This window comes from Rutilus rutilus (assembly GCF_951802725.1).
Source record: "Rutilus rutilus genome assembly, chromosome: 23".
NCBI classification, from domain to species: domain Eukaryota; kingdom Metazoa; phylum Chordata; class Actinopteri; order Cypriniformes; family Leuciscidae; genus Rutilus; species Rutilus rutilus.
Genome location: NC_140233.1, coordinates 16,186,797 through 16,213,392, shown reverse-complemented (window position 1 = coordinate 16,213,392; position 26,596 = coordinate 16,186,797). Strand labels below are relative to the sequence as shown.

General features: G+C 38.3%; 1 protein-coding gene across 4 annotated transcripts in view; it reads right to left on the bottom strand.

Annotated features, from left to right (window-relative positions):
• The window catches only part of ptprz1a (protein tyrosine phosphatase receptor type Z1a), a 94,482-nt gene extending 80,733 nt beyond the window's left edge, over positions 1-13,749 (bottom strand). For all 4 annotated transcript variants that reach the window (XM_084397001.1, XM_084397002.1, XM_084397003.1 and 1 more), the window contains exon 1: positions 13,490-13,749. In XM_084397001.1, the coding sequence (XP_084253127.1) occupies positions 13,490-13,553 (64 nt within the window). In that variant the 5' untranslated portion in view covers positions 13,554-13,749. The remainder of the gene's footprint in view (positions 1-13,489) is intronic.
• Between the last annotated feature and the right edge of the window lie 12,847 nt (positions 13,750-26,596).

Here is a 26,596-nt window from a genome sequence, read left to right as displayed (position 1 = left end):
TAAAGCCCACCTTTAGCTTTTTCATTCTGGTGACTATTTAGGCTTCAAAATTCATAAAAGTTGTTCATTTGTGATAATTATCTTGATGGACAAAGCATGTAATGATCATAAACTTTTACTGATAACAGCTTAATTTTTGCAATAATCCAAAAGCCTATAATCCTATTGTGTTTTTGTCAAGGGAACCAGTGTGATTCCAGACAGCAACATTGTGCCGGCCCAGATCCGGACCACATCTGGTACATGCGGATTCCACACGTACCAGATGTGGGCTGGATCTGGGCTATGTTGCTGTCTGGGATGCTAACTTCCAATTTGGCCTACAAATTTACGTCATCCCTGCACCACTCTATTCTACATTATACAGTGCAGAAATCAATGGCAATAACACAGCCAGCAAGCAATCACTGAGTCAATATGTGTGTGTGACATGTTGCTTCTGAAGTGTGGAGAGGATGTGCTTTTAATTGCCTGTAATCTCGCTCCAGTGCATTCCAGCATCAACCCTACTGTGTTACCCGATAAGACTGATGGAGACTGGGTTCATCAAGGACAGGACATTGTTTGTAAGTGTGATTTCCCATCATCCTGTCCACTAGCATTACAGCTACTCTGTTCAGTACTGACAAAAGCCAAGAACAACACTCAAACATATATTTAGGCTAAATTTAAGATTTGATTGTATTTGGTATTTGAATTGCATATAACATTTCCATCCATTTGGATTACACAGTTTTAACTTAAACTAATAAACTGAATATGATGCATATTTGTCAGTCAGACATAAATGAAACAGGTAAGATTTCTGTAATAGTACTAGTTTTAAATACACAATAGCGGTTTATATATTTATCATCAATAAATCCAATTTCTTTCAATCTCATACTGAATATTGTTTGTTCCACAGCTAGCCATTTTTCAACCATGTTCATACTTTTTAACTGAATAAATTTGTTTGTTTTCACATTAACAGATTTATGCTGATTTAAGCGATTTGCAATTAATTAGTCTGTTAATGTTAAAACTGTGTAATTCAAATGTAGTTCACCCAAAATAAAATGTATCCCATAATTTACTCACCCTCAAGCCATCCTAGGTGTATTTGACTTTCTTCTTTCAGCCAAACACAATATGAGTTATATTAAATAATATCCTGGCTCTTCCAGGCTTAATATTTTTTTAAGCTCCAAAAAGCGCATCCATTCATCATAAAAGTAATCCATACAGCTCCAGTGGGTTAATAAAGGCCTTCTGAAGTGAAGCGATGGATTTTTGTAAGAAAAATATACATATTTAAAACTTTATAAAGTATAATCACTGGCTTCCGGCAACGGTCGTACACGTTAGTTGTATGGATTACTTTTATGATGGATGGATGTGCTTTTTGGAGCTTCAAAAACTCGGACACTATACAATGCCATTATAAAGCTGGGAAAAGCCAGGATATTATTTAATACTCCGATTGTGATCGGCTGAAAGAAGAAAGTTATATACGCCTAGGATGTCTTGAGGATGAGTAAATTATGGGATGAAATACATTTTTGGGTGAACTTTTCCTTTAAATTTGAGCACTAAATTTAGCATCTTGCCTTAGCTCTTCTGAGTGTATTCATGAGACATGTCATGATCTCATATTTATGAATGAATCATTCTTTGAATGAATCAGTGAACCAGTCTGAATGATTTGTTCATGAATCGGACTGATCTGGTTCAACTTTTTGAAACAATCTGAGGGTGCGTAAATAATAACAAATTCTCTTTAAGAGAACTGTAACAAGCCCAGACCACATTTAGAAAGGTTATCTTGGCCAAAGAGCTGTATTAGCCAATCAGTATGCGGGAAACGTTTTGTTACTACTCTGGGAAAACAAACGGACCTTGGGCCAACTCACACCCAAAACCATGAACACAGTTTTAGACCAGTTTCTTTCACTATGAGTCACTGAACTTAGGAGTTTATTTATGTTAGTCTTCTTTTGAGTGAGCTTAAGCTCTTCCTGTGACTATAAAAATGTCCTGAGCCAAAATGACGAAGTAAAGTGTGCCATTCAAATCCCACCATAGCTGCCTCCAAAGCAGAACAGCAGTAAACATTTACAGTTGGATTGGCTGTGTTTTAAATATGGGGTCCATCAGAGCCTTATGTTTATAGGGAAAGAGTGCTTTGATGGAGTCAAAAGGGGACACAATATCACACTCATAAAAGACGTATAGACAAACCTTAATGGCAAAAGAAAGAAACCAATCGAGTGTGAGAGAGTGCAGAGCAAAACTGAAATGAAAATGAAAACAAATGCTGCAGTGCTCTATAAGTCATGTTTGCCAATTCAACCACATGGGAAAGAATAAGATTAAGATTATTATTTGTTGCATGCTAATAAGCATCATGCAAAAAAGCAACTAGTTAATAGTGAGAATCGGACCTGGTATATCCAATTAGTGACATATTAAATGTCTTGAATGTTATTGGAAGCTAATTGACTCAAGTTGTGTTTCAAAGATTCTGTCGAGAAAATGTCAGTAAAATACATCTAAGCAAGAACAACATCCTGAGAAATGATCAACACAGATGAACATCTTGTATATAGAGCCAGTCTCTCGATGAAGAAAGAGCGTTCTACATCTGAGACAAATCATTTGCACCAGATTTCACATGCTCAGAGGATTCATTCAGAACATAAGGAGTCTCTGATTTGGCACAAGAATAAATAAACTTAATCTAGAGCCCACCAGCATTCAGTAAGAGCCGAAAATAGAGACATATTTAGACTTCTACAAGATTATAAAAGTTTTAGCCTTTTGTCTCTCTTCTAAATGTCGAAAATTTCCATATATAAACATTTCTAATTAACCATGAATAAAAAATTAATTTCCACTTGTCCTTTATATATATATATGTATATGTATATGTATGTATTGTATGTGTTACAAGGAATACTTACAATGGAAGTGAATGGGGACAGTCTATAAATGTTACAATACACACCGGTTTAATAGTACAGCCATATGACATGAACAATGTTTATCATGATTTTAGTGTGAAAATTACTATACCAACTTTTTCTTTGTTGCCATTACCTAAAGCAATGACAAAAATGACAAAAAATAAGCAATTTCTATGAAAAAATTTCATTTCTATGAAATAAGCACTTTTTTATCTCACAATTCTGACTTTTTTTCCTGGCAATTGTGAGTTTATATATTGCCATTCTGACTTTGTATCTAAATGCGCAACTGTGAGAAAAGTTTTAAAAAATCAGAATTGTTAGATGAAAAATTGCTTATTTTTTGCTTATTCACAATAACCTTTTTTATTGTATTATTCTGTGGCAGAAACAAGCTTCCATACATCTGAACCTGAACAGACCAATCAAAAAAAAAAGTAATCTATTTCTTTTTTTCGGACTATTAAGCATTGTAGCCATCAGCGACCCTATCAGTACACACCTGCAACCCATTTTTGGGTCATGAATATAAAACATTTCATAAACCAAAGAGCTTTAAATACTCTTTGAAGTCTGTATAAGAGTATCTAATATGGCAAGTGATAAAAGCAGTTTCATAGGATGAATCTTAGCTAATTGGCTGGAGCAAAGGGAGTTCTGAAGAGTGTGAGAGACTCTCTGATGGGTCTTCTCTCATTCAAAGCCAGAGATTACCCACTCAACCAAGTGGAAATTCAAAAGCATTACTACAGGTTGAATGAAAAAGGAGGGAGATATTTGTAATTGTTCTTTCACCTGCATCAGGCCACAGCGGTTTTCCCCGGGACATATGGTGCAGGCAGGGTGAACTGGATTAACGAGAATCAGCCCTAATTAAGAGACTCTGAAAATCTCCTATTATTTCTTTGATGGCCTGGAGGACTCATGCGAATAGCTATTTTGAGTGGTATCCTAATTGAAAAGGGCATGGATTCTCAGATGGGGGAAGACTCTGAGAGTATCCAGAGGACTGTCAACCGTTTGAAGTGCTGAAGTGTCCTTGAGTGACACTCAAACATTTCAAAACATTTTGTAAAATCCATCTCAACCCTTATAATCTCCACCTGGCCATTGGGATGTGTATGCATTTTGTTAAACTGTAAGATTTGGTAAGTGTTTGGACCTGTTACATATCCCAATGCCGAGTGAATTTAGAAAATTAACATAATTTATTCTTTTTTAAATAGTATATTTTGTATCAATATTACTGGGCATTAAACTTAATTGTGCATAATTTCTTTAAAAAGCTATAGATTATTTATTTTTTTAAATAATAATGCACAGGAAATCGTTTTTCACATACATATATTAATATAAATATATATTATTTTTATGGTTACTTTATGCTGTTTTGAACAGGTTTGGAGCAACATAAAGGCGAGTAAATGATAATAATTTACATTTTTGGGTGAATTTTTCCTTTTAAACTATCCAGAATATCGTCATAAGAGGAAAGTAACTCAAATACGCTTGTAAATCTTATAAGAGCCTTGATTGTGAGATAAGCTCTTGCCCTGGTCTTTGTCCCATTTCAGTCCCATCTGGGGAAGATCAGCAAACCACCCACAGCTCACCCACCAGCTGTCTCCTTCTTACCCAGATGTGGATCTGTGTCATCCTTCGGTGTTTATGTGATCAGAACAGTCTGCTTATATGATCAAAACTAGCCTGCTAGTATCGAAGTCAAGATGTCCATTCAGTCACCAACAGTGAATAGACTGTCTTGTGATCAGTTCAGTTTGCAATTAAGAGCTGTCCCTTTTGTCTGAGCAGATTGCCTCATGGGAAACACTCCCACAGGTGATAGATAGATAGATAGATGGATGGATGGATGGATGGATGGATGGATGGATGGATGGATGGATGGATGGATGGATGGATGGATGGATGGATGGATGGATGGATGGATGGATGGATGGATGGACGGACGGACGGACAGACAGACAGACAGACAGACAGACAGACAGACAGACAGACAGACAGACAGACAGACAGACAGATAGATAGATAGATAGATAGATAGACGGAAGGATGGATGGATGGATGGATAGACAGACAGATAGATAGATAGATAGATAGATAGATAGATAGATAGATAGATAGATAGATAGATAGATAGATAGATAGATAGATAGATAGATAGATAGATAGATAGATAGATAGATAGATAGATAGATAGATAGACGGAAGGATGGATGGATGGATGGATGGATAGATAGATACTCCAGAGTGCTTTCATTCTTCTCAGAAGATACAGTGTAACCCAAGCTTCTCAGGCCAGTATAGGATACAACCTTTTGTAGTCCTATACAGTCTATCAATTATTCAACTTCAACCAGTTCACATTCTATACAAACAGAATATTAACTACTTTAAGAACAAAAGGGATTTAAGTAGCAAACACAAGCTGCTTTGATTGTCCTCTCTTTGGGATCTCGCAATGACCTCAGACTTTATACTCACACAGTGTCAGAGACCAACAGACTATATCAGTGTCCAAACTTTACTTAGATTTGTATTCAGCATCCTCTCCAAGGTCCATTGAATAAGAGCAGAGAATCTAGACCACACACCTCTAGCCTGGAAAAGAACAGGAAGGGATCTCAAAGCATCTTAAGCTAGCACTCAACAGACCTGCTCTTGTTTTCTCCAATGGCAGACGGGAGTAGCTCTTTCAGTAGCATGACAGCAAACCCTGGTCTGCTGTCATTAATTAAGTGGCAAGTCAGGGATACTGACCCAACCGGCAGAGAGCCATAGGGGCCCCGGCAGAGCCTGTCAATCTACACGCACCGAGATGAAGATGCTGAGATTCCCGAGGGACAGAGAGAAAGAGACAGACCTTCAATGGACAGAGAGATCAAGGAAAATCTGAAGAGATGAGATAGCATACGAAAGACTGGAAGTTAAATTTGAGTTCCACATTTTATGAAGACTAGCAGTGGAATATTAGGGTGTTCTGTGTGGTTGACAAGGCATTGATATGCTGTTGCTATGGTGTTCAAAAGAAGTCTAAGACTTTGCTAGGTGGTTGCTGAGTAGTTGTTAGCCATTGCTAGGGTATTCTGAATAGTTGTTAGCTTGATGCTATATGTAGTTGCTAAGTTCTAGGTGTATTTTAAGGAACATAACTGTTCGAGTGTTACATAGCTATACACTGATCTTTATTGTTGCTGATTTGACCATTAAAGGGTCATTCCACCCATTTGAACATTGTTTTTTTATTTAAAGTGGGTCATATATGTAGTCGAAATGTAAAATAATTTTTGAATTTGGTGCCTTCGTGACCGAGGAAAGACAAAAAATTACTTCAGGACGCATTTGTATGAAAGACAACAACTCCCACAATGCACCACATTGCACAGCTCCGCAAGCCACTCCCACTAATCCAGAAAGCGAAATCACTCTTCCGTCTACAAGGCTAGCTAGCTACCACCAGAGCTTGAAATTCATTTCACACAAAATGTCTAGTTAGTTGGCGAACTCATTAGTGCATTACTCCTCGTTTGTATTTCTTTCGAAAAGGTGAATTATTGCATGGTACCTGGATGTTCAGTCAGAACATATGCGGTGCGAAACTAGGATAGTTCTCAACACAAACGTCCGTGTCCTCGTCTGATTCAGAGATTTCGTCCAGGAGAAATTGTCATCGTTGAAATTCTTTGCCGCAGACGGACTCTATCTCTGTGTTCGTAGTTGCATCTTACAGTCTATGAGTTGCATAGTGAGATCACCGGCGCCACCAGTCCGCCCTAACCCGAGCCAGTCCGGGCTCCTCGTCCGCGGCAGGCAGGTCTTCTGCCTCGGCGGCTCTTCGCTATAATGCGGCTTGTAAAGGTAGCCACAAACACCTGATTCAAGCATCAGACTTCCGAAATCCTCTTCTTCTATATCATATTGAGCACTCTCCTCCGCTATTGTCATAACTTTACATCTGTCTCCACAGCGCCTGTTAGCTTAGCTTCACACAAGATGGAGGATATTGCTATCAGTTTCAGAGAGTAAAGTCCCACCCACTGATCTGTAATAGGTCTGTAGCGTGAGCGGGTCCCGCCCCCTGGGAAAGATGAGGAACGAGTGTCTGTAGTCTCAACAGAAATCCCCCCCTCTTACACTTCCTCCTACAATGACGCAAAATGACGTTTTTTGCGTCATTGTAGGAGGAAGTGTAAGAGGTAAATAACGGATTTCTCCCGTCTCAGGGGAAAATGAGAGAGTGTTGCACGACCATTCAATAGTATGACTGGGTTTCTAACAATGCAAAGCTTAATGCAAATGGGTGAAGTGTCCCTTTAAATTCTGATGCATTTACAAATATCTAATTAGGGATACAATGTTATTAAAATTTGGACTCATGAGCATATAAATCCACCACTATACTTTTGCGTTTTTTAGAGAAAGTTTGCATTCCCCTGAGAAGTGCTGTGTTTGCAAACAATTTGTGATGGAAATATGAAGTGGGAAGAAAAGTTTATTTCAATGCTTCTGCAAGAAGAAAAAGTTTTGCAAACGAATGTACATTTTCTCTGGAAATGCAATACTACTGAAACCATTGAAATGTAATCTTTCTTCTCGTCTCCATCTGCATGTCCCATAAGGGGCTCCGTATAAATCCAATATCAGACGATATAGATTAATCAAAAAAAGAAAAAAATCTCTAAAATTGCACTTTTTCTGCCCAATAACCAAATGGGCATTTCAACAAAAATGTTTTGCTCTTCAGACTACCAAATTCGAAAAAGGATCTGAGTCGGATATGCAAAAAAAAAAAAAAAAAAATGTATCTCTAGAACACAAAATAACTTTTTTTTGTCTATAGACATTATGTAGCCCCGCCCCTTTTCAGCATGGCACTCCTTGTGTTCTGTCTTACGGTTTGTATTTCCACCACATGAAGATAAGATCTTACGGATTTATGAATGAACCACTTGTTTTAAAATCTTCCCGGTTTTCTGATATTTGTTATGACATCCGCTTCAAACATTACAATGCTAATGATAATTTTCATTAACTCTACAATAAGTAAATCCACTTCAATAGTTAATAACTCTTCGACAGCAATGCCATAGAAATATACAGAGCTACCGCAAAAGTTGAACCGCAGAAGTTCAAAGACAAAATTTCTAAAGATAGCACGTAAGGTCTATTCAATGAAAAACTTCCACTACACAGACAAAAGGAGTTAAAACATCCCTTGAACTATCATCTTTTGCTTTCCACTGAAGAAAGAAAGTCATACAGGTTTGGTGAGTCAGACATGAAGGGGAGTAAATGAATTTATTTTTGGGTGAACTATCCCTTTAATACACCCAGCAGCGCTCCACATAGGTGTTCGCAATAAAAGAGCACAAACAGGAAAGCTTCTGACACTCTCAGTTCAAGTTCAGCCCTCTCTCCCACACAGACACACAAAAGTACCCCAACTCGCTCATCCATCCTTTGTGACATGGGAGCACCACCATTGGGACAAATCAGGGGCCCTCCTGAATGTCACACTCACATGCCACAACAATAAGACCCCCCTCCCAGTCCAGACACCCTACGTTGTTGCATGTCCCACGAGCACCGGCCGCCTCTTGCCAGCCAGGCACAAAACAAATCGAGCAGCTGACAGCATAATTCACTAAGAGAGACTGGCCCAAGGCCATGGGCAGGATGGTGCAGAGATTTGGCTCGCCATCAGAGCCCCCCCTTCACCACCAACCCATCCACAGCCCTGGTCCATTCAGCCTCGGCCCCTCCACTGTCTCTGGAAGGAGAGAAAAGACATGACTCGGAGTCTCAGTGCGTCCCCTCCGCATGCCTGAGTGAATGTGCTTGAGCCTAATACCGAATAATCTGTTCATCAAATGCCCCCGTGGATGTCGTCGGGGGGAAATCTGCTCCCGTTTTCACAAGCAGATTCGGACAGGGGGTCTGGATACCAAGCTGACCCAAGTGCCAACACCAAAGAGCAAAAAGGAGAGAAAAACACGGACAAAAAAAACTGCTAGACACTTTTACAAACGGACACAAAGACAATATCAGTAAAGCCGTTATTCAGAACAACAACATGATTGTGTGTGTTATATCGACAGTTAATGAGTCATTAAAATTTTTGACAAAATATGGGTAGTTATTTAGTCTGTTTTTGCTCCAATAATGAACAGAGTTTCATATGAAGCCAATAAATGAATCAGTGTTTTGAATGATTCTGTAAATTATTAAATGAATCACTACTTTTGTTCCTGAATAAATCCATTCTCTTCAACAAATTCAAAAACTCATTCATGAAAACGGTGGCTGGATTATATTACAAATTCTGCCAATAATTCGTTTTGTTTGCTGAATGAATTTTGGGAAGTCTGCCTTTACATGCACATGAACTTTAGTGACATCCCGTTTGTGGCGAGCAGGACGAGGCCGAGGGCCGTGGGAGAACGGCACGAGGCCGGTGGCGTGATTAATGATGATCGACACCTGCGAAACGCACCGGTCTCGTATCTCTCACGGAGGAGCGGAAGCATAAAAGGAGGAGCGACGACAGTGAAAATCGAGAGAGGAACAGGCCTGGACTTATGTTGTGTTTTATGTTTTACTATATGTGACAGCAGTTGTCCGTGAGGGGCTGCTGTCTTTTACTTTCATTTTGTATTTGTTTTATTTTGTTATTAAACTCTTTAAATGTTCGCCGGTTCCCACCTCCTTCTTCCCATAACAACGAACTACGTTACACCATTCTTAATCCGTAGGGTTTAATAAGGAGTTTGCCCACCCTTTGCAGCTATAACAGCTTCAACTCTTCTGGGAAGGCTTTCCACAAGGTTTAGGAGTGTGTTTATGTGTGAGATCAGGCACTGATGTTGGACGAGAAGGCTCGCAGTCTCCGCTCTAATTCATCCCAAAGGTGTTCTATTGGGTTGAGGTCAGGACTCTGAGCAGGCCAGTAAAGTTCATCCACACCAAACTTGCTCATCCATGTCTTTATGGACCTTGCTTTGTGCACTGGTGCGCAGTCATGCTGGAACAGGAACATCCCTAAACTGTTCCCACAAAGTTGGGAGCATGAAATTGTCCAAAATGTCTTGGTATGCTGAAGCATTAAAGGGATACTTCAGGATTTAGCATTAAGCTTTGTATTAAAAACTGTAGTATTTTCGAATTACCGTGCTTTCCTCCTCATGTCCCCCTGAGAGGAGAGATTTATGTATTTTTTTGGCCAGAGGCTAAAGACTACAGCCAGTAGTAGGGGCTGTCCCGCATGTTTTCAACCCGCCCATAGAGGGTGGGATCTCACTCACAGAATGTACACATAGTGTCAGCCATCTTTCTTTGGAAGCTAAGCTAGCAGGCTCTTGTTCTGTGGAGAAAGCCGAGTAGTAGGAGAAAGCTGAGTAGTAGGGGTTACCATCCTCTTTTTCCCAGACATGTCCGGCCGTCGAGATCATCCAAAATGTCCGGGATTCAGCTTTTGCTTTCTGCAGTCGCCATTCATTGTTTACATGCACACCTTTTGTTTCAATCTAACTGAATTCATTCCGACTGGTGAATCTGAATGTAGTGTTTACATGAACGCTAGACAAGTGATCGGTTGATGTGCTTTTTAACATTGCTAAGAAATAGCCTTGTTGTTTTAAACTGCGCTCTCTTACCGGTAGGCGTGGCTTGGGAGTGGCCTCCTAGGGCAGCGAAGCAAGTGCATTCTGGGAGTTGTTGTCTTTCATCCACATAAGCCAAAAATACATTTTCTGGCTTTTCTCAGTCTAGAAAGCTCCAAATTCAAAAATAATTTCACATTTCTTCTACATAAATGACCCATTTTAAATACACATTCGTCTTTCCAGAGGTAAAGTATCCCTTTAAGAGTTCCTTTCATTGGAACTAAGGGGCCAAGACTAACACCTGAAAAACAACCCCACACCATAATCCCCCCTCCACCAAAATTTAAACTTGGCACAATGCAGTCAGGCAAGTACCATTCTCCTGGCAACCGCCAAACCCAGACTCATCCATCAGAATGCCAGACAGAGAAGTGTGATTCGTCACTCCAGAGAACACGTCTCCACTGCTCTAGAGTCCAGTGGCGGCGTGCTTTACACCACTGCATCCAACGCTTTGCATTGTACTCGGCCATGGAAACCCATTCCATGAGCTCTCTACGCACTGTTCTTGAGCTAATCTGAAGGCCACATGAAGTTTAGAGGTCTGTAGCTATTGACTCTGCAGAAAGTTGGCGACTTCTGCGCATGCGCTGACCCCGCTCAGTGATTTTACGTGGCCAACCACTTCGTGGCTGAGTTGCTGTTGTCCCCAATTGTATTACCACAGTGGAATATTTAGTAGTGAGGCAATTTTACGAATGGACTTACTGCACAGGTGGCACTGGCAACCTATCACGGTACCATGCTTGAATTCACTGAGCTCCTGAGAGCGACCCATTTTTTCACAAATGTTTGTAGAAGCAGTCTGCATGCCTAGGTGCTTGATTTTATACAACTGTGGCCATGGAAGTGGTTGGAACACTTGAATTCAATGATTTGGAGGGGTGTCCCAATACTTATGGTAATATTGTGTATATGTAGTTACTTTTTAGCAAACTTCCATTCACCATGACTCTAACTGTAATGCACACATTTCACTATCCAATTATCCTGATGTATAAAATAAAGTCCTTTTCCCCATTACATCCTGTTTCACTCTAGGAGAGGAGCATGTATTTTCGCACTGAAAAATGACACATTTCACCTTTAACCCAAAATGGTTGTTCTGCTCAGACACTAATTGGAGCATGTAGTGACACACACTGCCACACGTCCCTCACAGGTGGACACACATGAGGCATGTGGCAGGGGAGGGGCCGCGTGAACCCCGGACTGACAGCTTTACACTTCGCAACTACCATCTGTCACAAACCCAAGACCCAACAAACAACACAGGGACTTCCTCAGTGGAAAAACAGAGCAGTGCCAAAAAAGTGTAGAAGGGAGAAAAAAAAGAAGTTGTTAGCTATAGTACAGAACTTGAGAAGACAGATGGTGAGAGAGAGAGAGAGATTCATTCACTAGCTCGCGTCCTAAAGATTCAGCCCTTCTTTTGTGCCACCCATTTCATCACAGCATCATTTATAGAGCACCAAACCGAAAAGAAGAAAAGTAGTAAGGGACGAGGAAGCAGCTGAGCCCCCGCTTTTTTTCAGCAGGTACCGGTTGGCTATCCCGGTTCACTAGCTGACTTACAAAAGGGCTTTTTCCAAGTCCTGAGCTAAATGGCTTTGGCCAGCTTTTAGGGGCTTTGTCTCAGACTGCATCCAAAAGATTAATCCAGGCATATCGGTCGCCTCCTTGGCACTTCCGAACAAAAAGCGGACAAAATAATGAGCCAAGAATTGAAGTCTAAGTTTTATAAGCATTTGGCTCTTTCTACTGAACTACATGGGGGCTGTTTGAACAATACTGGCATGTTAACTTTGAGCCGAGTTACATTTCTTCTCATAGGGTACACAAAAAACAGCCATAGGCATACACTAGCCATTTTAATGGTATGGTATTAATATCTCCTTAATGGTGAACTCAATTGATTTTTTTGAGCTCTTATTGGTCTTATTATAGTGTCAGAGGTTTTGGACTACACTGACACCTATTGGCCTGGATGAATTAAGTTTAATAACTGCTGACTATTAACCCTGACGGTGTTTCTCATTCTTTTATTTACTGTTTCATCTGTTTTCTCCATGTCATACCACCCATCCTTATAATTAACATTCTTGAATTCGATCTCAACTAAATTTTGCCTGTTCCTGGTGGTTGCTGAATTGATTAGTTATTATTATCAGTAGTAGTAGCACACCAATTGCATAACTCCGCTGGCCATGTGATCTCAACCTGCAATGACTATACACATATTCTGGAATATAAGCCCCTTCCTTTTATTCATCATTATTTTTGTTGCCATTTCACTTCTTTGCAATATTTTCTGTCAATTCGATTTAATATTTGAGTTTAAGCTTGATTTTGTTTATTAGTAATTATATTGAAAGAGATTGAAAGTAACTATGCATGAACTTAACACTGCAGAATGTGACTTTGCCATAACTAAAACTATAAAGCAGCAATTAAACTACAGTTATAACTGGATCAGATTATGAATTTACAGGTCGCATATGATTATACAGCAGAATATGCTCAGACTATCTAGGCTAGACAACATATTTCATGCTCTCTTGTTCAATATTGACTAACTATAGGCAGTACAGTAGACACTTAAAATAACGTAAATTACCATGGTATGGCTCAATGTGAATCAACAAAGTCTACATTTTGAACATAAATCACGTTTAGCTAGAAATAAATCCTGTCTAAAGTTTGAACCTCAAGTTCAATAGAAATTTGCTTGGTGTGCGAACTATAACACCCAGTACTTTACGCACCTGAACAGGATTCCATATACTATAACCATTTATAAGCCCAGTAATAAAGGAATTATTATAAGCAGGTTAAGTAAACCACATATTCTGGTGCCTTACATACCTGTGTTACTGAAGAGAGCGATCTGCGCAAGAAAGAGTGCGCATCTCGTCGCGAGCGCTTCCATTATTCTCTGAATGTGGAGAAATATTGCTGGAAAGAGTGATCAAGGCGAAGACGAGCGCGTCGACAGAGGAACTCCTCTCCCGAAGAGCCGGAGGGTATCACATTGGTTGGATAACGGTAGGAGATGCTCCCTTCAGCGATCAGATCCACTCCGCTCTCCGCTGCTTGGATGTGCGCGCGTCCGGATGAAACGCATCGCCTGGCGCACCGTGAGTTCGGCTGGATGTGCGCGCGCCGCCCACAGACCACCACACACAAAAAAAGTTTAGTAACACTTACAAAGAGTAAGACTCTCTCTATATAACATTTTACAAAGACATTCATATAACTATAAATAAAATCAGTTATGTTTTACCATAAATAATTCTAACCACAGACTATAACCACGTACATTTGGATGTTTCTTAAAAAAATGGTAGCACTTCATAATCGCATGAGAAATTACTACTGCATTTTATAGCCTAATACTATTATATATAGCCTAATACTATGAAAATAGATATTTTCATAAATAATTGTAGCCACAGTTTTATAACATAACGATCACACCTGTATACCATAAAATTAGATGTTAATTTAAACAATATCACACAAGCAAGTTTGCTGCTGTAGCCTATAAATAAGTAAAGCTGTGATTTGGCCGCATGTGCATGATTTCGTGCGTTGTTATTAATAGGCGACATATATTGTTTTAGTACACCAATTTGATAATGTTCAGGAACTTACATTTCAGACAAAACTTGGCCAATGACGTTTCATGTTTCACAGACTGAAAGCTGATCTGGAACACCATAAAATGGAGTGGAGAGTGGAGAGGCAGAGGTTTTCCCTGTATACCCGCTCAAACGGCTATGATCACTCTGCTCCCTCTGCTCCAGCTCCACTCCGAGTTTTCATTTCCACTTTTGGAGCGAGAGAAAACACGCTCCGAACATCAAAAAACAGCGCTTCCTGCTCCGCTTTCACTCCGCACTCTTCACATCCGGAATTGAACGCAGTGGGCACAGAAATGTGGAGTAAGGTGACCAGATTTCTGAAATGAAAAATGTGGGGAAAAAATGTGTTCAATGCTCAATATATTATTAAATGTCCAATGCTATCTATAAATTTAAAAAAGAATTTATAATTAAGGAATAATTTTGATTCTTGTAGTACAGTAATAAAAAGTCACACAGTCATGAACACTTTAATCACATATATGCACCGATATGAACATTTTGGTCATAGCGATAACCGATAATTCTATAAATTTGAAAGCCGATTTTTAAATATTTTAAATATTTTAATATACATTTTTATGACTTTTTTTAATATAATTTTTGAGAGCCAGCAAGTCTCACCATTAAAAGCCATGTCCCAAGCACACAATTATAATGTTCTCATTATAATTTTCTGTAGCCTATATGACAGACTTGCACTGCACGTTGCATTAACTGTATTTTCCTTTTTGAAGTGAATCCAATCATATTTCTAGCAATTCTAAACCATCATAGCGAACAGTGCGTATCTGAAGCGTCTCAGCTGAAGGAAATAATCCATTATTTATCAGCTATAATACATCGGCCGTTACTGTTCCAACATCTTATGTATCCACAAAAAAAAAAATCTGGCGTGTGTGTTTCAATTTTGGAGGAATAACTCGACTTCATGCATAAATTGATATAATATTTTTTTGTAAATTTATAAATAAAGCAACAACCACTAAAAACCAATATTCAGACCACTTAACTAGAGGGAATGAGTATAGTTAAGTAAAACAGTAGCTAATGCATCATCAATTACCCTAAAAACAAGATGTTATATGCATATTTGCACCCTTTTATGCACGCGCACCCCCTGGGATGCACATATTCTTGTCCTGGTTTGAAAACAGTCCTCACAAAGAAATACCTTGCACTGCATTTGAACATACTTTCCAATGTAAGGAGATAATGGAAAGCGTGATTATCTGATTTTAAAAGGGTCTGGTACATATTTGTTTTTAAGAAAAAGTTTCTGTTTCTGATGTAACTGCTTGATTATATATATTATGTACTCCTTAGGGATCAGCATGTTCCTTGGTTCATTTGTTTGAACAGGGTTAGATTAGATTCAAAAGCAAAGAGTGAGTCACATTGACTGGAACTTGGCTAAGGGTAAGTAAAAAGTACAGACTGTTTGTAACTTATTCTTAATTTCTGTCAGTTACTGTTTGCTATATTTATTACTCATCAACATTCCTATTTATCATCATGCACCAAAGCACAGATGGCATACATGTTCATTCCTTGCATACAGACATAAAAATATGATATTTGTCAAATGTTTGAATATTATTTATTGACATTGAAGGTGATAATATGCTATTTCCAGCATTTTTCAGAGTTACAGTAGGCCAAACACTCTTAACAAGTAGGTTATCTGAAGAAACTTTTATTAAGAATTCGATTTAATAAGAAGCACAACTCTCAGAGCTCAGACTGTTAGACAGATCAAACAAACCCTGATTGGCACTGCAAAAAATACACGGCATTGAAAGTAGGCCTATCAGATAATATAACTTTCAGATGCATCTTCAATGATTGCATAGTAAGGAACCAGAAGTGCTTATTTTCAATATTGTGTGTCTTTTGGTGACTTGCATTCATTTAAAAGGGCATTTAGCCTATAGTTTCGGTTCAACTCAATACAAAAAAAGGGTCCCAAAACTAGTAATAAACGACCCATGTTACGCATGCAGAGACCATGTGAATACATTAACATAATTTACCAAGGATTATCTTTAATTTATGCAGAGTCTGTTCTTCAGTTGTAAAACTGCATGTTTCAAGGGGGCCCGCTATAAAACTGCGTTTACATCCATGGAGCAGCCATTGTTTTGTATATGTGTGTATATATTTGTGTGTAATACTTTTTATAAAACCAAAAATTTCATCCAGTAAAAATTTTATTTAAAAATGACCTTTTAATATGAGTGTACTCTTAAAATGATTTTGATGTTTGGTGCATTTAAGCTACCAGAAAAGACAAATGTAAAAATAAAAAGTTAGTTATAAGACACTGTTAATAAATTCTGTTTTCTTTGTAAATAATACATATAAGCTGTTCAATTTATGCAGAACGTTATTTAAAATTTTGATTACACTGCACAAATAATAAGCGCTGGTGTTCGGTTTACTTTTTTGCACGTGAATTCAGAACGGAAATATTTTCTGCAGTACGAAGTGTCCAGTAAATAGCTGTTGGGCAAATATGAATATGTCTAAACATGTCATAATGATTCCAAGAAAACAGGATTCTACATTCCGGAGAGTTTAGTGCTCTATAGTGATAACACTGCAAACATCCCTGAAAGCTAAAATGCTCAAAGCGGTGGCCTTTGCTGATCTTTGTGGAGTTCTACACAGTTCAGCGCATGCATAGGCAAGAGATCAGTGTGCCTGATTTTAATGACTGCTTCCTTTTCTGAATCATCATTATTGATGTCAACTATGCATCTTTTTTTTTTTTATTTAACATGCAAGTATAACAAAATACGTTATTTATTTAAGATGGGATATAGATCTCATAATTGCAACTTTATATTTGGGACATTATATCTCACATTTACAATTATTTTGAAAAATAAAACTTTATATTTAGAAGCGTGACCTTTTATCTCATAGTTGCAACTTTTTATCTCATAATTGCAACTATATCTGTAACAGTTATTTTTGGTTTCGTTTTTAAGGACTTTTAGTATGTTTCTCTTTGTTTCCTGTTTCCTTTGTTCTATGTTCCCATTTGCTCTTTAGTTGTCATGACAATTAATTATTTGATTAATTAGTGCACACCTGTTTGTCTTTTAGTTTGCTATAGTGTGTTTTTATGCCTCCAGGTCATTGTCTCTCTCAAATTTGGGACTTCATCTCACATATGTGACTTTTTCGACTGTTTCACAACTGCTTTAAAAAAAAGTGACATATTTCAAATCGTTACTCTATATTTCATAATGTGACTTTATATCTCACATTTGGGAGGTTATATGTCATATTTGTAACTTATATCACACAATTGCAATTTTATATCTCATATTTGCAACTATTTAAAAAAAAATAGACTTTATATTTAAAAATGTGAATTTATATCTCATAATTGCAACTTTATATCTCACATTTGCGACTTTACATCTCAAAGTTCTGACTTTATTTAATATTTTACCATATCTCAAAACTTACTTTTTTATTTTGTTTTACTCTGAGGCTAAATGATTGTTTGCTAAATGATTGTTGTAAATTAACAATCTATTAGAATTTTTGGCCCCAATTTAAATTAATAAATTAGTAATAATTAGCTAAATTTATAATCTTCAGGACTCTAGAGCTTCTCTATAAAGCATACATGTCTAATATTTAATGCAATTCTCTCACACCAAACCCCACACTGAAAAAAAAAAAAAAACACCTCAGAAATTGATACACTAAAGTGCAAGAACCACAAATGTTGTGTTGACCTGCCTCTTTTACTCTCCTGGCACTTACATTGTCAAAAACTAGAGTCAGTCCGAATGTTAATGGAGTAACTTGCCTGATGGCAAGTTCAATATGAAGGGCAACAGTGTTTTGTCACTGAGCCAAAGTGAGGTTAAATGCTGGGAAAGTTGCTGATTAGGAAGCCCTGTATAGGGGGGTTGTACCGATCTCTTCAAAGGCCACAATGCCTGATATGTTTTGGATGCAGTTGTTAAGCTTTCCGCCACCACAGACCGCGTTTTCCCGAAAACCGTCATTGCCGTCCCCGACAATAATTTGGAAATTGCTTGGGTGCTAATCCAGTGCCAATGCTTTCAGAGTTTTGATGCAGCATCAGCATTGGAAATCCCAGAGAGCCATTGTCAGTTTGCAGACCCATGGTTACCATTCACACTTTATGAAGATTAACTGTCATTGTGCAGCCCAGAATGCAACCAGGCCGGTGTGTACAAGTGTAAGCCTTATTTCCCAAACTCATTTTGTCCAGGTCCGGAGTTGGGTCCACTGCAGCGTGGAGCTCTCTACATACCAGCAGCAGAACAAAACGCTCCTTCACAGTCTCGAACAGAGGCTTTAAATCAAAGTACTTCCAAATGACATCAGGTTCCTGGAGCCCTGTGAGAGAAAAGAGGAGAGGGAGCAGTGAGTGCCTTTTATCTGAGCTTCAGTGGCGCAGCCAAACCCAGACTCACGTCTCAGCCTCCCGATGGGGGACAGTCGACACATACACACTCACACACAAACTTTGGATCTCAGCAATATGGGGGCAAAAGAAAGGCGATTCGAGACGTAGACTCTTTGACTCCATTCCTACCTCGCTTTTATCTGTCTTGTTCTGTCACTGCTTTCTTTATGTCACTCGCTCTGTGTTTCTATTGCTTGCTCTTTACTATCACTGCTTTACTTTTACTGGTGTTCAGAAAACATTACAATAGAAATAGATGAACTATTTTAAAATGCAGCACTGTAATACAAACACATAATGTCTTAACCATTTAATCCATCTAGATTTAAGGTTCAATAAAGGGTTTCACAGTCTGGAGCTTTTTAAGTTCCTATTATGCTATATGAGAACCTTTAAAAGTTCACACAATTGGTTCAGTCTAATGTAGATGTGTTTAATTGGGGTTGGAGCTGAACTTTGCAGGACAGTGGCCCTCCAGGAGCAGGATTGGACACCCCTGCTCTGCAACAAATAAAAGTCCAGCAGGGTGGTGGAGCAGAGGCGGAATGGGGGAGGGATTGAGGACTAGGCCCGTGGAGTGGAAGAGGGCCTGAAGACTGAGGCGGATCATGGAGCAAGGGCAGAGTCGAAGGAGCAGGTGGCCAGGGTGGAGCAGGAGGCCACCACAACGGAGCAGGAGACCACCTAGACGGAGCTGAAAACTACCATAGCGGACCAGGAGACTAAGGTGGAGCAGGCAGAAGTGAAGACCCTCCTTGGGCATGGCAGGGCAGGTAGAGAGTTCATAAATGATCTCCTTGGCCATAACAGGACAGGCAAAGGGTTGAAAGACGGCATCCTTGGCCATAACAGGACAGAGCTGTAGCGGTCGCTGCCTCAGGAGGAGCAGGAGAAGTGTGTGCGGCCAAAACACACAAGATGGTGGTTGCCATTACAGGAAGCACAGCCAATGGTGGAAAGACCTCTAAGACCACTGAACTTGGAAGCACTGGGTTCACCGGACTCGGGACCACTGGACGTGGATGTGCTGGGACCACTGGACTTGGGACGCCAGTCACTCGCACAGACATCAGTGGAGGGTCCACTACACTGGATGCAAGTCTTGTCTGCCATGAGACGGATCCAGTGACTGGGATGATGCTGGCTCGTAAGGTGCGTGGCCACCAGAGCTTGAGGTGCATCCTCCTCCTGTTTAGGGGAAGATTCGCTCAGCAACAAAGCCTGTTCAAAAAAGTCTGCAAAGTTCCCTCAAGGATCATCACAGAGGAGCTGAGATTTTAGTGGTTCATTGACTCCAAAGTGACAATGAGAGAGAAAACAATGAGAGACTTGTCTGGAAAGTCAGTTTGATGTGCTAGGTCCAGAAATTCCCAGGTGTGGTCCTTGAGGGAGCGGTCACCCTGAGAAAGGTGGCAATACTACTGCTAGATCCATATTAAGGTCAGTCATGGTCGATGCAGGGAAAAGGAGAGGCTGGATCTTATTGCTAACAGTAATTTATAAACGAAGGACAAAAAACAAAGCAAACGCGAAATTTACTGGCCATGCAAAGACAACGACTGTCAAAACCTCACTGAAACAAGGGGCTATTTATACACAGAGGAGCTAACCAGATAACAAGGAAACAAGACACATCTGGGAATTCAATCAAGGGAAACCAATTAACAAAAGAACTACGAAGCGCCTACAATTAGACACAGGAATACAATAAAAGTCCTTAAACAGCAAACAAGGAAAATTAAACAGGTATCATAACTATAGTAAAATATAATACACAATGCAAAATATATCAATATAAATTGAATATATAACTATAGTACATTCATATGTAGATATAATATATAGACATAATATAGGCTACAATATATAACCATTACATAACATATACATAATATTTCATATATAAATAATAATTTAGAACTAATAGTAGTTTAGGTCTTATTTGAACTTATTCATATTCTTATTAATATTTGTTAACACAATATTTATTTAAATACATATTTATTAATATATTATTTTAAATTATTTTCATTTAATATTAATTATTAAAACACACCAAAGTTTTATGTATTTTTGAATCTTTTTCATATTGCAACTACAATTTTTTTATAATTTGCACCTTCTTTTCAGATCATTAGTCAATAAATCCTCAGTAAACACTACAGGTGTGATCACATGATCACTGAACTGCACCTGAGCTGAGTGTGTTAAAAACCATCATCACCATTTCAAGTTTTGATTCAGAGTGAGTGACCCTTTTACTCTTTAATCAGTCCATTCAATTACAAAAATTTGACCAATTCAAGTCTGAGATACGGGCTTTATCACAATGACAGGGTAATCAGCCAATCATAGTGTGAATTTTGTGAATATGAATTTCCACCTGTTTTTGGCCATTGACCCCTTATACACATTCCAGTCCACAGGTGTCACTGCTAGACATAAAAATCAGTAGCTTATATTTCATAATATTTGGTTTGTGTTTATACGGTTAATTAATTCCCTTCTGATTTTATGGACAGCAAAAACATTATACAGTCAAAATAAATAATATGTGCAGAACTTAAATTGCAATCAAGAACCACTGAATAACACTTATTTATAATAAAATAGTGTAGCAGAGGCAAAAATCTATCAGTTTGGTCATTGAGTGGCCAATCGTTGTAACATGGCAGCCAACTGAACAGAACAAAGCACTAAACATCCATTGCAAGCCTACAAAATTTGAATGAGAACACAAGCCCATTGTCCAGCAATAAGAAAGTTTACATCTACAGCTCTTACAGATGTGATGTGCCGTGAGCGGTTAAGTCCTTCAATTAAACGCACTTAGCGGCTCAAATGAGATGTTGACTCTGTTCTTATATCACAACAGAGCCACCAGGCTGGCGAGGCGGTGAGCAGTACGACCATGACAAACAGCAAACAAAGTATTCAAAGCGCTAATTGTTTTCCTCTCATATGTAAGCTGTCTTCAATTAAAGAAAAATGTGGCGAGTGGAGTAGACCTTAAAAAGAAAAGGAACTCAAGCGGTGCTCGAGGGTTTCCTAGCAACAGGAGAACGGTGAGGTAAAGGCCAGTTGTTGCGTTCCTTTTGATTTCGCACTGGAGGAAAGAAACCGGCGAATCAGAAGAGTTGTACATTTGGAGCATTTCAACAATCCCCGCTGAAGTGCTTTGGAACAACCATTCCATTTACATACTGTACGGAAATTGGGAAACCTATGCGAAATAGAGAGTTCCCAACAAAATACTTGCACACAAACATATGCATATCCAAATACAATGAAACAGCATTTGTAATTACGCCCCAGTCTCCCCATCCCTAATTTCTTAATCTTCAAAGCTGCCCAATGGTATTGTTTTGCTTGGGTATGGCTGTTTCCGATGCTATTCACCCCATTCAGCTCCCGGGGCCGAGCAGAAGCATCTGCAGACAACGGCTCTGAGCTCCCTCTTTCTCAGGGTGTCCAGCTGCACAATGGATTTCCTTAGCTAGCGCACAAAAGAGGATTGCGCGTGAAAAAAAGGTTCAAATTCAATGGCATTCCTCTTCACAATCAGCCCCAGCATATGCACTAACTAACTCAAACTCCCTCGCTCAGGGATGGGTAAAGTTTTATGGTTAGTGAGACCTCTGGGTCTTAAAACAAATGCAAGTAAAGCAATGCAGTTTCACAAAAGTGCGGTAATAAGGACTGCAGAGTTGACAATAAATATTATATAGAACGTAAAAAATAAATAAATAAGTAAAAATCTCACTATATAATAATAGAAAATAATAAATGTTAATATTTAAAAATGTATCGATTTTCAGAGTAAGTCATTTGTTCTCATTGTGTTGATTCCCAAAAAAGAACTGCCTCTTAAGAATCATTAACTTCGGAATTGGACTTCACCTGTTATGCTGAATGGGGTTGCTTTACTAAAAATAAAAGTAAAGTCTTTAATGTCATTAAAGTCCCCATGAAATCAAAATTGATTTTTTTGGGGGATTTTATGGAATATTGCAGTATTTATTATACATGATTTATCCATTATGGAACCCCTAAAGGGACATTGTGATGAAAAAAAATACGAGATGGGAGGAAGAATGATCTGTTAATGCTTTTGCTTTCTCTCGCAAATGTTTTGCTTTTCCCCTGAGAAACTTTGCGTTCCCTTGCAAAACTTGTGTGTTCTTTGAAAGCAAACTCAAAGTTTCTTGAGGGAAACATTCAAACATTTTGTGATCGAATGCAAAATTTCTATCACAGAAACAATGCACATGAGATATACAGTAAAAGGAAGAACTCTGCTCTGATTGGTCAGATGGCTCAGTCTGTTGTGATTGGTCTACTCTGCTCTGATTGGTCAGATGGCCCAGTCTGTTGTGATTGGTCGGTCTACTCTGCTCTGATTGGTCAGATGGCTCAGTCTGTTGTGATTGGTCGGTCTACTCTGCTCTGATTGGTCAGATGGCCCAGTCTGTTGTGATTGGTCTACTCTGCTCTGATTGGTCAGATGGCTCAGTCTGTTGTGATTGGTCGGTCTACTCTGCTCTGATTGGTCAGATGGCCCAGTCTGTTGTGATTGGTCAACTCTGCTCTGATTGGTCAGATGGCCCAGGCTGTTGTGATCGGTCTACAGCTTACAGTGTGTGTTGGAAACTAAACGTCCATAACCATATCTGAATTTCAGCTCCGGATCTTCCTCAGCACTTGATACACAGTGATACGAGCTGTAACAATGGCTGGATGGATTTGCTTTCACTGTGCATAAAAAAGTGTCTCCTCCACTTCTATTAACAACACGAACCAGACTCGTCCAGGCCTCAGCTACAATTACAATGTTTGAGGGTCAAAATAGACGAGCAGCCAATGAGGACCATATGTGGTATTATACAAATTTGTTGTGCAGGAAGTAAGACTGGAATCTTGACTCGTTTCAGGCAGTTCAGAATCGGTTCAATGTTTTCTGAAACAATAACTCCATTTATCATGCACTTTGATCTTTGAAACCTTGCAGACCTTTTACATTCACAAACAGCAAGATAATACACTAATGTCTGAATGTCTAAAAAAGCATAGGGGCACTTTAAAACATCAAAGTATGATACTTAAAATGCAGTTACATTTCTAATTTGGCCACATTATTATAACTACCTATAAAATAAATCCCAGTACGCACCGAGGTTGAGTGCTGCACATTTTAAATAGAGAAGACTTGGCTTGCCTCACTTCTCCTCTAGCACCCAGGGCCTTCTCCAAGAGGATGCATTAGCTCCCCTATCACATCCTCTGTCTGGGCCCAGGGAGCCCTATTGTCACTCTATACAACAGTCCTTTTGGCACCCAGCAGCTTAACACCCCAAGGCTCCTCAGTCTCAATGACCGGGCTTCCAGTAGGCGAAAAAAGTGTCTGGGCGTACGTCACCTAGCAAACCGCCTAATCTTCTTGCCCTGTGCATTTACACCAGCCATTCTGTGGCACGAATCAAAAGCCACCTTGCTAATTAGAGCCCTTCATCCTTTTACTGCTATTCCACCATAGAGAAGTGATCTCTGTTTCCTTATGTATAGAAGTAAAGGCGAAAAAATGCATGCAGTTTCAAGGATGCATTGGAAAGGCGCTCTTTAGTTGAAGTCGTATTTACAAGCAGAAAAGCTCTTGAGAGTGTGTGAAAGCGAATGCAGGGAATTCACGCATGTCATTTAAAGCTGTGTTGTGAGACTGAAGTGATTCAAAATGTTTGACCTGTAACCTACAAGTCAGACTAGAACAAGCAACGTCTTAGCATTTGACACTGGAGTGTTTTGCAAAGCAGTTTTTTTCAATCTGATTCAATCTGAATAATTGTTGTGAATGCTTTGCATCTTATAACCCAGAGTGGCCGAACTTTATTCCATGTAAACAACCAAAAGATTTTTTTTTAATTACAAGAAACAACCTGGGAAACTTTCTCTCAATTATAGACCACTTAGCTCTGCATACAGCTTTTCTAAATATATACCAAGAAACATGCATTTACATAAAGCCACATTTAAAAAAAAGCCACTATAATGATAAAATATGAGCGTATAGACATATTTAACCAAACATTAAAGCTTACAGTCACATCCACTATAGCTATGAAATCAACAAATCAAAGAGTCTCTAATTGTGTTTTAAATCCTACACAAGCTCACAGTAATCTATTTACAATGTCTTGCCAACTTAAATAGTGCCCTCTAGAGGAATAATTCCCGTATTACAAAATACAGCTCAGATGCACTAAAGTTTTTTATGTAAATTGATGAATAAAACATCAAAAAGGCATCCATGATATCTACTGTGCGTATTTATGATCATATTTACAACCGCATGTTAAAACAAACAGGAATGCGCACCAATTCATGTCATAAAAATGTGAACAGAAAGTCTCTCCGAAGGTTTTTATTTTGTTGTTGTTTATATGTATATGCTCAATCACAAAACTCAGGGTTGGATCCATGGCAACCAAACTGTGGCCTCAGTCACCGATGCACCACACAGAGTCTGTATTCTCTCTGCTTACCGGTTTTCTTTCTCTTTTCAGCATAGCTCTGCTAGCTTTGAGTCGTATTCACGCCCAGTCAGCACCACCAGTGTGGTCTTTTCTCCACTCATATAATTGGTGAGCTCAGGCAGAAATATTCAAGCCCAGCACACCGTAGCCATCCAGAACAGAGAGTATGTGATGCTATATGGCCACAGGCCAAAGACCACAGATTCAAAGAGACTTTCCAAAGAAATTCACATAGATTGACAACCACATTTCAATAAAGACTGAAATTAGGACAACAATATAACTAAAATGGATTCAAATTAACCAATTAAACTGGAGAAAATAAATAAATCTAAAAATTATATTTTATATTTATTTTATTTTATTCTAATTCAATTCAACATCAAATTAGAGAAAATAAAATTATTATTATTTCATGTATTTAATATTTTAACTGATTCAAATGATCACATTTAATATCAAACTTATAAATAAATAATATGTATTATATATTTGTTTAATTTATAATTCAAATTAACCAATTCAACATAAGTAAATAATAAATAACTATTTAATTTAAATTAACCAAATTCAAAATTGAACTGGGGAAAATGAATAAATATTTTCTCTTTTGATTCAAATCAACCAATTCAACATCAAACTGGATGGATGGATAAATAAATAAATAAATAAATATTATTTTCTCTTTGATTCAAATGAATAAATTCAACATCAAACTTTGAAAATTAAATTAATAAATAAATATTTTCTTTTTTTATTCAAATACATTCAACTTCAAACAAGAAAAATAAAATAAATAAATATTTTCTTTTTTTATTCAAATGAGAAAATTCAACATTAAACTGGATTTAAAAAATGAATGAATAAATATTTCCCTTTTTATTCAAATAAACCAATTCAACATCAAACTGGATTGATGGATGGATATATAAATATTATTTTCGCATTTGATTCAAATTAATAAATTAAAATAAAACTGGATGGATGGATATATCAATATTATTTTCACTTTTGATTCAAATTAATAAATTCAACATCAAACTGGAAAAATTAAATGAATAAATAAATATTTTCTCTTTTGATTCAAATAAACCAATTCAACATCAATCTGGAGAAAATAAACAAATACATATTTTCTTTTTTGATTCAAATTAACCAATTCAACATCAAACTGGAGACAATAATCACTATAATATAAAATGACAAAAACAACAAAAACATATTATCTTACTTAAAAAGACAGACAGCATGATGGGACTGGAATTTCGTATTTCACGTGTGACACTTGGCCCTGCCTCTAAGCCACCTTTCACAGTGGGGTGTTATATACTAGCGGCACCTT